The sequence below is a fragment of the Oryza glaberrima genome, chromosome 12 (genome assembly GCF_000147395.1).
Source record: "Oryza glaberrima chromosome 12, OglaRS2, whole genome shotgun sequence".
NCBI lineage: Eukaryota > Viridiplantae > Streptophyta > Magnoliopsida > Poales > Poaceae > Oryza > Oryza glaberrima.
The window spans coordinates 23473578-23487087 of NC_068337.1; the positions used below are offsets into that span (position 1 = coordinate 23473578).

Here is a 13510-nt window from a genome sequence, read left to right on the forward strand (position 1 = left end):
TGGAATTTGACGCTATTAAGGAAAAAAAATCACTGGTAACCATTTAAATGTACATATTTAAATAGCGATAGATGCCATTTTATTCATCTGGATAGTAAACAAAACAGGAGGGGTAAACAAAATACTTAGGATGAACGCAAATACAAATTACAAAAGTAACAGTCCAGAAATCGTACGAAGCATGGCCCAAGTTTGGGAAATTTCAGTCATGGGCTTCAAACTTTGGTCACTTTTTTGGGCTTGGGCCCTCTAGCTTGTCCAGCTCCTCTTTCAGCTTCAAGAACGGCAGCCGCATGTATCCCTCCTCCTCCTTCATATCCTTCCACTCCTCTTTGGCCTGCGGCGGCGCATCGCTGTTCGAATTGCTGAGCACGGAAGCGATGGCGGGGTTACGCAGGGTGATGAGTTGCAGGTACAAGTCCAGGCTGTGCGCCCTGATCAGCTCCAGCGGCGACAGCCAGTTGCCGCCGTCGTCGAGCTTGATGATGTCGTAGTCGCCGTCGCCGGCGTCGACGTACTCCTCCCCCATCGGCAGCTTCGGCACGATGTCCTGCTTGACGATGACGCGGAACACCTCCACGCCGCGCGCGGCGACGGCGCGGCGGAACGCGTCGTCGCCGACGCGCGGCGCGCCGAACGTCACGGCGCGGACACGAACGCCCTCCGCGTCGGCGTCGGCGGCCAGCGCCGCCGCGACGTCGTGGGCGGTCATCACGGCCACTGCGCCGCCGAGGCTGTGCCCCGTCACGGTCACCCGCACCCTGACGGGCTTCTCGCCGGCGGCGCCGGAACGCCGCCGGAGATGGTCTACCAGCCGCTTCACCTCCATGACGGCCTGCTCCTTGGCGCTGACCGTGCCGTGCTTCACCTTCGCGTCCTTGGACGTGTACACGTTGTAGAACCCCTCCGCCACATGGCCGGCGGCGGCGCCGCCGCCGCCGAAATCGACGAGATTCATGACATGCATGTCCATCATCCAGTCGGCGAGCGTCGCCGAGCCGCGCCACGCGACGACGACGTCCCAGCAGTCGCCGCGCCTGGCGACGGCGACGTAGCCGAACCAGTACGTCTTGTCCACGCCGCCGACGAGAGCGTTGACAACTGCCTGGTGTGGCTCAATGGTGGCGAAGAAGTGGGCGGTGACGACGTGCCGGCGCCGCCGCCGGCTGGCATCCTCCACCCCGGCGGTGACAATGAGCTTGTCGAGCTCGTCGGACAAGACGGCTTCGTAGCACTCGCGGCCGTCGGTCTGCTTCTTGACGGCGTCGTAGGTTAGGTAGGCGGCGTCCACCATGAGCCCGTAGCCGAGGAGCTCGGCTCTGTCGCCGTCGCCGGCGGCCATGGCGGAGGAGATCATCCTCGACGTCCTGGCTGGCTTTCGCCATGATGGATGCTCATACACCTTACTCGTGGGCCTCGTGGCAAGCTGCGAAAGAAATCTCGATCTTGTGTGAGTAGAGTCGACTGCTGCAGGGAAACGAACGAATCGGTTGCTGCATTTGGCGGCAACCAAAGAGGCCTTGAGCTTTCCCGCCATGCCATGGAGGAGGCTGCTCTGGTTGACGCTGGCCATGGCAAGGCAAGGCAAAGGCTTGGATTGGAGTGTGTTTTGCATGCATGGGCGTGGGACACACTGCAATGCAGCATCCGTTATATATAGCCGGTCCGTCCTTGCTAAAGTATATAAATTTGTATCATTAAATTTAGGAAAAAGTACGAATTACCCCCATAAACTATCGCGGTCGTCTGAATTACCCCCCTGAACCACAAAACCGGACATTCTTTACCCCCAACTATGTAAACCGGACGAATTACCCCCCTCGACCCAATCCACGGTGTGGTTTTGGTCTACGTGGCGTACACGTGGCAGTCCAGTCAACATTTTTTTAATTAAAAAATTATGGGACCCGCATGTCATACACTTCTTTCTTTCTCTCTCTCTCACTCTCTTTTCTCTCTCACGCAGCGCGCACGCCGCACGGCGAGGACGAGCGCGGGGACGGGCGGTCGGCGAGGTGAGGCGAGCGTGGCGGCGGCGCGGCGCGCCCTTCCTCCCGCCCTTGGGCCTGGTCGGCGTGGGCGGTCGGCGAGGTGAGGCGAGCACGGTAGTGCGGACGGCGCGGACGTCGGCGCGGAGACGGAGGCAGCGGAGGAGCGAGGCGGCGGCGGCGCATCGCCGGCGGACGAGGAGAGCGTGTGCCGGACGGGGAGCGAGGCTGCCGGCCTCTTCTTTTCTTCTCGCCATCCTCGATTCCCCGAGCTCTGAGCTCTGACTTCGCCGCCGACCCGAGCTCCATGCCTCATCACTGAGCTCGTGTTTGGATCTAGGGTGGAGCCCGCCGCCCACCGTGCGTCCCAGCGGCCCACGACGAGGAGGAGGAGCCTGTGGTGGCGGCGCTGTCCCACCGTGCGTCCCTGCGCGCCACTGCCGAGGAGGAGCCCGCCGCGCGTCCCCACGCTCCTCTGGCGCCTCTGCTCCTCCGCTGCCTCCGCCTCTGCGCCGACGTTCGCGCCGTTCATGCCGCCGCGCTCGCCTCACCTCGCCGACCGCCCACGCCGACCGGGCCCAAGGGCGAGAGGAAGAGCGCGCCGCCGCCACCACGCTCGCCTCACCTCACCGACCGCCCGTCCCCGCGCTCGTCCTCGCCGTGCGGCGTGCGCGCTGCGTGAGAGAGAAAAGAGTGAGAGAGAGAGAGAATAGAGAGAGTAAGAAGTGTATGACATGCGGGTCCCACAATTTTTAAATTAAAAAAACGCTGACTGGACTGCCACGTGTACGCCACATAGACCAAAACCACCGTGGATTGGGTCGAGGGGGGGGGGGGTAATTCGTCCGGTTTACATAGTTGGGGGTGAAGAATGTCCGGTTTTGTGGTTTAGGGGGTAATTCAGACGACCGCGATAGTTCGGGGGGGGGGGGGGTAATTCGTACTTTTTCCTTAAATTTAACGTGGAATGTATTTTGGTCATATATTTGTTTTATTTTCAAAATGTTACCATACTTTTCTACAAACTTAAAAAAAATTGACTAAGAAAAAAAATTTAAACAACTTATAATATAAAATAGATGGAGCATTAAGTAGTCAAGTTTTTTTAGATAATAAAAATGGTATACGTTTTGCTGTTGAGTTCATGATAGTCATTACTAAGTCTTTTTTTCGAAGGGTCAGGCCGTTGCTGACGTTTTATATAAAGAAGAAGGTGACTCATTTTAAGGAGAAAACGGAAACAAATTGCACAATGCACAGTTAATTAGGGAAAACTGGACGAAAACCACAACTACAACACACTTAGCTAACCTAAGCTACCAAGACCATAAAAAAAGGACAAAGGCGGAGCCCAAAGTAGCCATCGATAAAAAGCTTGCTGTAAGCGATACAAAGGCTTCGACTTCGCGAGGCAAGTGTTATCGTTGCTGAGCTTGTCGCTTAGCGACACAATAGCTCCAACTCCACGGCTATCACATCATCGTTGCCAAAGGCATCGCAGAAACAAGCAAGACACCGATTGTCCACTTTGAACATCAGCCCAAGCCGCCAGAGCACCACTTCTTGTACACAGCTAACACTAGCACCCCTCGAAAACTGCAATGTGTTATCGTTGCCAAGCTTCATCACACCCAACAAAGCAGCTCCGACTTCACCTAGTAGAAAACGAAGAAAGCTGGACGCTCGCCACATCCAAGAACGAAACCCAGGAGGCGAAGGCTGAATTTTAATCAACTATTCAGAACGACCGCTTCTTCGTTCTTCGTGAGCATACTATTAACCCCACAACGGATTTACTTTTAGTGCCGTTATAACTTACTTTTATTTTGTTTGTTAAGTTACTTTTATAATTGTATAAATTACTTTTGAATTATTGAAGTTACTTTCATAAATGTCTAAAAAGTAATTAATTTAATTAATTCAATTCTAATATATATATATATATATATATATATATATATATGATAAAAGTAATTTATAATATACATATCTTTTTAACCAGAATACTTTTTTTTAGAAATTCTTTCATCGGAATATAATCATGTGAGATCAAATCTTGTTACAAATATTTAATTGCGACGAATATAATGATATAATCATAAAAGTATTACCTCGTTTAAAAGATGTAGGTTGTAAAAAAAACTGAAAAAAACCGTGCAGTAGTTAACGCAAAACATCGCCTACACACTATTTGGATTTTGCCTTAAAAAATGTTAGTATGTTCCATGTGTAAAGCTGCCTAGCACATGATGCATGTAGCAAGTGGAAAGTCGATTGTTGTTCTTTTTTAAAGTAACATTGTATTGACTTATAATCTGATTAATCAGTCATCACATGCATTTGTTGGATTAAGTAATAGTACTTACTAGTACCTATTTCTTCTTATCTAACCGTTCTAATTTCAGGCTTACTCCCGGCAAGATCCACTCATCAACATCCCAGAATTAGGTGGACGGCTGCATCCCTGGCTCCGCACTGGACACACCACATGTGTATAGTTTCTTCGTGCATATATACATGTGGATGTGAGATCCATTCTCAGTTTGTCATTGGTAATGGATAAGATGGAGAAGAATATACCATCATTATTCGGATGCAGCTAGCTTAGAGCTTTCACAGTGTGGTCAGTTCGGTTTTTCTTACGCATGGTTCGATTTTAGCCTTATTCTAGGTGCTCTAAGTACACAAAAATAGGGGAGTGGATTTTGATCCTAAGGGGATATCCCCTTGTTATTTGTATGTCACTCAAATAGTTATGAAAAAAATTGAAAAATTTGAGAAAATATATTAACATGTGATATATCACTCCACAAACATGCAAGTTCAAATTCAACTTCTACATCACGCGACGAAAACAAAAAAAATTGACTGTGAATATAATTTAACTAGGTGAAGTTTAATTTGTTTTTTTTGTTGCGAGATATAGAAGTTGAATTTGAACTTGCATATTTGTGGAGTGATATATCACATGTTAATGCATCTTCTCAATTTTTTTCATATTTTTTTATAATCATTTAAGTAAATGACATGCAAACAACGAGGGGATATCTCCTCGAGAGATCAAAATTGTTTTCTGAAAAATAGATAACATATGCTACCACGTTATACCTTCTAATAAAGAATCAAGATTCATGAGTTTCTTTTATGCACTATCCGAACTATTGTTTTTTTATGTTTTTTAATCTTTTGTTTCACGTCCACTTTTTTACTATACTTCTCTATTTTTTTCTGCTCCCGTGATTTTTATTCCTACGATTCAAATCAGCCCGAACGCTGAAAAAGGCCTTTTTTTTTTCTCCCCTTCGCCTGGCGTGGGGCTTGCTGGGGTGGCGGAGGCAGCCGGGGGTTATGACTTCTGTTTATGTTGCTAATTTTGTTGAAATTATTTCCCTAGTGATCGATTAATTATTCTGTCTCTTGTTCCCCAACTTAGATCTTGTCTCATCTGTAAGTTGTGTTGATTGGCTAAGGATGTTTGACGACCCTAATTATTAACAGCATAATCTTATTTTTTTCTATGCATGCTCATGTACTTTACTAAAATGGAAACCATCCATAGGATATAAAAAAGCATTTCGGGAGGTGTATATATGAACTCATGCACAAGGAATCTTCATATTGAAATTTTGTGATAACAGGGCAATCGTGAGTTGATGCTCTCACACTGCCATTTGCATTTGTTGGAGTAATATAAACTTATGTTCTACTTCCTCCGTTTTACAATGTAAGATTTTTTTAGCATTGTCCATATTCATATGCGTCTAGATTCATTAACATATATATGAATGTGGTTAATGCTAAAAAGTCTTACATTGTGAAACGGAGAGAGTATTTATTAGAAGAGGATTTTTACAATGCAATCCAGATGCACCTACAATGTACATTACATGCTGAGTCATTGGATGCTTTATTGAGATTCATGCTATATCAAAAAGAGGAATATAATGATAAGCTTTATTGAAATCTATACTTACATACATGAATCTTAAAGAAAATGTGACTATAAAGTGTGTAGGTGCACATGCACTTGCAGTTTAAATTGATTTTCCTATACTTAATTATTTAATATTTCTTCCTATTTAATCTTCCAAGACGCAGAATAATGCTTTCTTGGCAAGATCCAATGCAACTACCGAGCTAGTGGTACTGGTTGGGAAATAATTTGGTTGTTTTGAAACGCTAGTCCATTCATAGATGTAGCCACATTTTTATAGGGATCTTATACAAAACACACACGCAGTGTGTGTTAAAAAATAAAAAAAACATAGCGTATATAAAGTTTGTATATGTAAGTATAGATAGATATTAGAAAACCCCCAAAAAGAGAGAAATTGAAAAGAAAAATGCAAACAGCGAGAAACGAAAAAAAGGGCCATGTGCCCTCCTCCCGCGTGCCACGTGGCGCGCCTCGCGGGAGAGGGCGCGCGCGGCTATCCGCCATATAGCCTTTTTGTGCGTGGAGATAGGATAAGGCCGGATGTGGACTGTGATTCGGTGAAAGATGTTAAAAGGATGGGCTTGGTTCAATCAACTTATTTTTTTATAGGTGTCGTTTTTTATAGAATCAACACCCATAATATTAGCATAGGAGCCAATTCTTTAAATCAGAACCTTATAACATAATATAGGTGGTGTTTTTTTTTCGAAAACCACACTAATACCATATGTGCCGGTTCTTTTTTTTTTCATCCCGTGAAGGTGGGAAACGGCTAATAGGTGCTAGTTTTAAATGAACCGGCATCTATGAGCCGATCCTTGTGTGTGGTGATCTATAGTAGTGGATAGATCTAGAAATGCATTTCTCGGCGAGGAATGAGAACATTAAGTTGTATTTCTCATGCCATTAAACTAATTTTTCTCTTCTTCTGTCTGTTCTCAAGGAAAAAATGTTTCCAGCCATTAAGAGATGTACTCCCTCCGTTCTATTTTAAGTGCAGCCATGATTTTCCATACCGAACTTTAATCGTTCGTCTTATTTAAAATTTTTTGAAAAAAATTTAAAACATAAGTCATCCATAAAGTGCTATTCATGTCTTTTTATATAATAAAAATAAAATACTAATAACAAAAAGTTTAAATAAGACGGACGATTAAAGTTGGACACGAAAATTTATGGTTGCCCTTAAAATGAGACAGATGGAGTAGTTATTTAACATGTGTAACAAATTATGTCCGTTATCCTTTTTTATGTCATCAAAAGTGTATGTTGTCAGACTGTTGGTGACATCATGGTCAAATCTAACTTTGTAGTAGAAAAGATCAAACTCATCTTTTCACTTATGCTCATACTTATCAACCAAAACTTGAATTTTTAACCTTAAATTTAGAGTTGATTTTAGGGTTTTTATATATCATGTAGTTTATTTTTTAGCATTTGCTTTTAGATCAAAAGAACACATATATACAAATTTTATTCATAAATTATTTTTTATTTGCAAATATGTCGTTTGACTTATTCCTATAAATCATTTAAAAGTATATCTATGCACTATTCGTAATCAAATTTATTTATTTATTGTTTCTGTTTATATAATTTGAACAATTTGAACTTATTTCATGTTTCGCTCCAAATATGTTTGAGGTTTGTCTATGATCGACGATAGACAAACCTCAAACCCCATGACCAGTGCCGTATACAAAATATATTCATTGCATAACAATAAATAATATAGAGAAATTAAACGTACATGCTGTTTTATTTGCCAAACTTTGATAGTTGCAATTAATAATGTGGAAAAAACAAACAACAATAACAACCCACGAAAGCAATTACTAGTACATGGAAATACAATTGGCAACCAAATTAAAGCGAATGGCGCCATTAATAACTATTTAGAGAGTAAACAAATATAGAATGAATTGACCACGCAGAATAAATTAATTTAAACACACACGTACGTAAGACGACGATAAAATCCGTAACTTTTGGGGTGCTTGACATGATATCACAGACGTGATCTCGCCGCGGGTGTCAAGATCCAGCGCTCCAACTCATGCAGTGGCACCCGCGCGTAGCCGTCGCTCTCCAGCACCATCTTCGGGCCCTTGTCGACGGTGGATGTCGTCGCCGCCGGCGACGACGAGCCGCCGGGCTGTTTCTGCGGCAGGCCAAGCAGGCGCAGGTACAAGCCCAGGCTGTGCGGCGACTGCTTGAGCGGCGACGTGTCGTCCACGAGCTTGATGTTGTAGTCGCCGACGTCGACGAATCCGATGTTCGGCGGCGGCATACTTGGCACAGGGTCCTTGTCGACGACGACGCGGACCACCTTGACGTTGCGATTCTCGAGGGCGTTGCGGAATACCTCGTCGCCGACGCGCGGCGCGCCGAAGGTGACGGCGCGGACTTGGACGTGGTCGTACCTCGCCAGCGCCGCCGCGGCGTCGTGCGCGGACATCAGCGCCAGCGCGCCGCCGAGGCTGTGCCCCGTCATGGTCACGCGGATGCAGGGGTGTTCACGGAAATAGCTTACCAGCCGTGTCACCTCCTTGACGACCTGCTGCTTCGCGCTGAGCACGCCGTGCTTCTGCTTGCTGCTGTCCATGGACGACGTGTACACGTTGTAGAACCCCTCCTCCACCTTGCCGGTGGCGGCAGCGTCGCCGTCGAAGGGCTTGAGCTCGGCATGGACGTCCATCACCAGGTCCATGGGCGTCACCGAGCCGCGCCACGCGACGACGATGTCCAAGCGGTCAGCGCGCGCGGAGACGGCGACGTAGCCGAACCAATACGACTTGTCCAGGGCGCTGTCGAGGAAGGGCAACCCCTCGACTGGCTTGATGGTGGCGTACAGGTAGGTGGTGGCGAAGTAGCGGCTATGGCCGGCGCAAGCCGCGGCGATCTCGTTCTGTCTGGACAAAACGCTGTCGTAGCCGTAGGGCTCGATAGGCTGCTTCTCGTCGGCGGCGAAGCCCTTGTAGGCGGCATCGACCATGAGCCCGTACATGATCAGCTCGGCATTGTTGAGGTCGGTTGGCAGCTGATCTGCCATGTCTATGCTTGGCCTTGGAGACTACTGTCTGTGAGTGAATACGGGTACTATTTTGCATGGGCTGTATGGCTGGCACACCGCAAATATATGCATGCATACAGTATATAAAAAGATCAAGCAAAGTAGGGATGCATGCAAGTGTTTAGTCTCGCTACCTGCATAAAAACCCGTTTGCTAGTTCATTTCCCACATGTTAGTATAAAATTTAGAAGAAAAAATGAACTAGAAGTGAGATAAGCGTGCTAAAAAAACCGCTTGCCCGCCCCGCTTGCATCCCTACAGCTGAGTCACGCATACCCAAAATCTCTCGTTAAGTTCTGATGGTATATTATACACTACCTCTATTCCAAAATATATTAACTTTTGTCTATAAATCTAGACAAACATAACTAAAAATGCTTATATGATAGAGGAGTAAATAACTAGCAGAAATACGACAAAACGGTATACAATTCCAACGGAATAGCCGACATCATAATAACATTAGCATAGTACCTAGCTAGATACCAGATCCACGGGGTATCATGGGTAGCAAAGGTATCAAATACTAATATCTACGATACCATATTGTACCTATGGGGTATCATGATTGGTATCGGAGGTACCAGATTTGGTATATACGATATCGTACTAATATCAACACACACTAGCTATTTTGTTGCATTTGTATACTGTTATATAGTATCATGATATAATTAATTACTACCTCCGTTTCAAGTTATAAGACTTTCTAGCATTGCCTACATTCATATAGATGTTAATGAATCTAGACACACATATATGTCTAGATTCATTAACATATATATAAATGTGGGCAATGGTTGGAAGTCTTATAATATGAAACGGAGGGAGTATTTAACTACTCATCATGGCATATGTTCCATCTACGAAGAGAAGCAGGGTTTACATTACCGGTTGACCACTAAATTTCGAGCCCCATCGGTATCACGGTTTTGAATAAATTTCGATCGGTTTTCGATAAATTTCGACTGGATTTAGACCAAATCTACTGTTTAACCTTCGAAATTCCAATCGAAACTTAATTCCGAGCCATGTCAAAACGTTGAAATTTTGCGGAATTCTATCGGTTTTCGTCGGAATTGTGAACCTTGGAGAGAAGTGTGTACCTACCTTGTGTTGAGAGGGAATTGAGATCACCTGCGGTTGCTAGTATGACTGCAACTTAAGCAGTCATACGACTATTGTTGGAACAAATAAAAAGGACTCAGATCGCACAAAAGTATTGTTTATCAGGTTACTGCAGCAGATGAATCATGTAGCACATACTGTAGCAAGTGTAACAAACAGTACTGCTACTAAATCCGGGCTATTGAAACCTTTGATCTGATGGTAGTGAAGACCTAAGAAGCTAAGACTGCTAAACTTGCAGTCCCTATTCAAACTGCATCTGCATGGGATCCCAATCCACCGAGAGGTTAGGTATCTCCTGGCTGGCTCAAATGGAATCCAAATACGTAGGTCGTGCTGGACTAGGGCACATCTGCATCGATATATGTTGGAGCCAGGGTTTCATGGCATCGGGAAAAAAAAAAGAGGGGAGCTAGCTAGCCAATGTCTCGATGGGCGTGTCTATAAGGAGCTTGAGCGGGTACGCGAGTGCAAATTAAGAGCGCGTCTAAGCCTGAACCAAAGCTTCATAACATTAGAGAAGAAAGTATTTGCAATTGCAGTCTGTTTCACTAGGTGCATCATATTTGATCTCAGTAGTGTTATCCAATTAGTTGAAAAGAGTACACATTAATTTGTACAATACTTTTATATACATTTAGATAAAAGTGAGACAATGAAACTTGGCATGTACAAAGTGGAGATGACTAAAATTACAAGACCTTATTGCTTTGGCCTATAAATAATCACCTTTCTAATTGAGAAATTCAACCTACTGACCTACTGCGTTTGAAGCCATTACTCTTGATTCGGTTTTCTCCTTTTCTTCTTCTTCTTCTTCTTCTTCTTCTTCTTCTTTCTTCTCTTGCGATCGTCAGTGATCATGACGCCCTTTGGGTACGGTCTCCACCGGCACTGCCCCGAGATAGCTACACGAAGCCCTTCTAGTGCGGAGCCGATCGGTGGTGAATTAGGGTTTAGGCTTTAGCGCAAAAGGTTTGAGCATCCTCTCCCCTTTTCTTCTCTCTTCTTGTAATGCACTGGTGGGACTCGGGAGTTTATATCCAATTAGGAATCAAACTTGGTTTTAACCGATCCAAAAACAAACTTATCTCTTATCTTCTTAGTTCGGATTGGGCTCATCCGAAAAATCAACCAACAAACTATTTTTATCATCATATACTTGATACGTTCATTTTGGTGATATAGATGCAAAGAACAATATTATATACACGCTATATTTTGAGACGAATGGAATAGTAGTGGTTTGAGGTACATACATCCATGGGCAACAATAGTTTATGATTGAATCTCATACTTTCTCCGTCCCAAAATGTAGTTATTTTTAGTACAATACCTTGTCCCAGATGAAGCTATTTCTTCACCTACCTCCTCTCAACCAAACACAACCATTCTTCTTTTTTTTTCTTTTTAACAAATCACACATTTTCTCTAATCATTCTCACCTACTTTCTTAATACCCGTGCCAACCTCATAAATACCTTCATTTTGAGACGGATGAAATATATATATCTATTCTTATCATTTTGATACTCCAGCTTTCAGTCAAAAATATACGCCGAGAGGGAGTATTACAGGAATTTGCACTCCCAACATCAAATACTCCCTCCGTTTCGAAATGTTTAACGTCGTTGACTTTTTAGCACATGTTTGACCGTTCGTCTTTTATATATATATATATATATATATATATATATATATATATATATATATGCATGGCCTATTTACAGCATGGCTCTTTTTCTACGATTATAATGAGATAATTAGTAATATGAAAATCATGGGGTGTATATATATCAAAGAAAACAAATATGGCAAAAAAAGGCTTGCACTTCTATGAATGTGATACGTCGGAAAAAGGATTGTTTGGTCGATCACCATAATTAGCCCATGCATCGTTCTTATGTGTTTCGTGTTCTATGCATGCATATATATAGCTGTTATATTAACTAGAAAGGTGGTCCACGCGATGCGTGGGCATCCGTACTATCATGACATAATATTATAGTACCATTCATTGACTTAGAAGATAGATTAAGGTTGGGCATATCTAAAAACCATTCATTGATTTAGAAGGTAGATCATGGTCATATGACTTTTGAATTGACTTTTGAACCGAGTGAGTAAATATCATCTATACCATTTGAACACATACCATACAATATTGCTACAAGTAAAAATTGCAATAGCAAGGAACTCAAAGTTACTGTGGTCGAATTGTCTCATGAAGATGCATGATTTAGTGACAACCAAATTAAGGATAGATTATTGGTTGGATTGTTTTTCCTTACGTAGAAGTTCATATTATTTTCCAAAGTTTTAAAGAATTTTTGTTAGGACACAAATCATTTGCAGAATTGCTTGGTTGGGTAGTGCAAAATATTAGCAATTGTTTGAAGCTATTTTTTTTCTTTTCCGCATGTTTGTTTTCTTCGAAATTTGAAATAATAGTAGAATTATATAAATTTAATTGGTATGTATGGTGTTTATCGGCAATCATGATCACCTTGGCAAATCACCTTAGCTGCCTCAGGTACGATGCTTCGTCATACGTGCAGAAGGCAAACATTTACATGTGCGAGGTCTTTAGAAGTATATGGCGGTCTTGTTAATAGGTCCTTAATAGGTCTAGTTAATAGGTCCATCAGTTTAAGTGAAAACCGATATCAAAATATTTTTATTAAAAATAGTATAAAATAGTGGGTTCATTAATTAATGTAAAAAATTAGTTAATGTAGATCATAAATTGGTATAGAAATAATTGCGTAACATTTATATCAAACAACGTGTTTTAAAAATTTTGATATAAAATAATGGTTTGATATAATAGGTACATAGGTTTAAGTAAAAAAAATAATTATATTGTTAATATGAAGGGTAAAATAATATAGTTTAATAAAATTTATTTTTAAACATTGTGGAGCTAATTTAGACATATATACGATGATATATATAATCTATATTTATAAAGTTATAATTTCTTAAAATTTATTATCACTAATAATAATTACGATTTCGTCTATAAATGGAGAAGAGAAGAAAGAAGAAGCAAATGTCCGTTTTAATGATATAAGTAATTTATATTTTTCCACTTTATATTTTTAAATGTATGTTACAGTTGTATATATATTTTTGGCTTTTTATAAGTCGTACGTACTTACCTTTCTCTCGTCGGTGTGCTGAGGGAGATTAGGAGTGAGATTATTAATAGGATTTGATTTAATGGTCCGAGATAACGGATCCATCAATTTAAATAAAAATTGAAGGCTAGATATTTTAGTTTTTTCTTATTTATTAGAGTGTATTTTTATAACTTAAAATATAGTTAATATGAATATTGATTTTCTATATCATCTAACCAAGAAGGGAAAAAAAGGAAAGAAC

At 42.5% G+C, this 13510-nt stretch overlaps 2 protein-coding genes across 2 annotated transcripts; both read right to left on the bottom strand.

The window, feature by feature from the left end:
* Positions 1-174: 174 nt before the first annotated feature.
* LOC127757011 (phospholipase A1-Igamma1, chloroplastic-like) lies at positions 175-1597 on the bottom strand. The gene has a single exon (XM_052282416.1). The coding sequence runs from the start codon at positions 1571-1573 to the stop codon at positions 227-229; it is 1347 nt and encodes a 448-aa protein (XP_052138376.1). The 5' UTR covers positions 1574-1597; the 3' UTR covers positions 175-226.
* A 6155-nt stretch (positions 1598-7752) lies between these two features.
* LOC127756416 (phospholipase A1-Igamma1, chloroplastic-like) lies at positions 7753-8977 on the bottom strand. The gene has a single exon (XM_052281751.1). It carries the CDS (start codon positions 8975-8977, stop codon positions 7934-7936), a length of 1044 nt encoding a protein of 347 aa, XP_052137711.1. The 3' UTR covers positions 7753-7933.
* Between the last annotated feature and the right edge of the window lie 4533 nt (positions 8978-13510).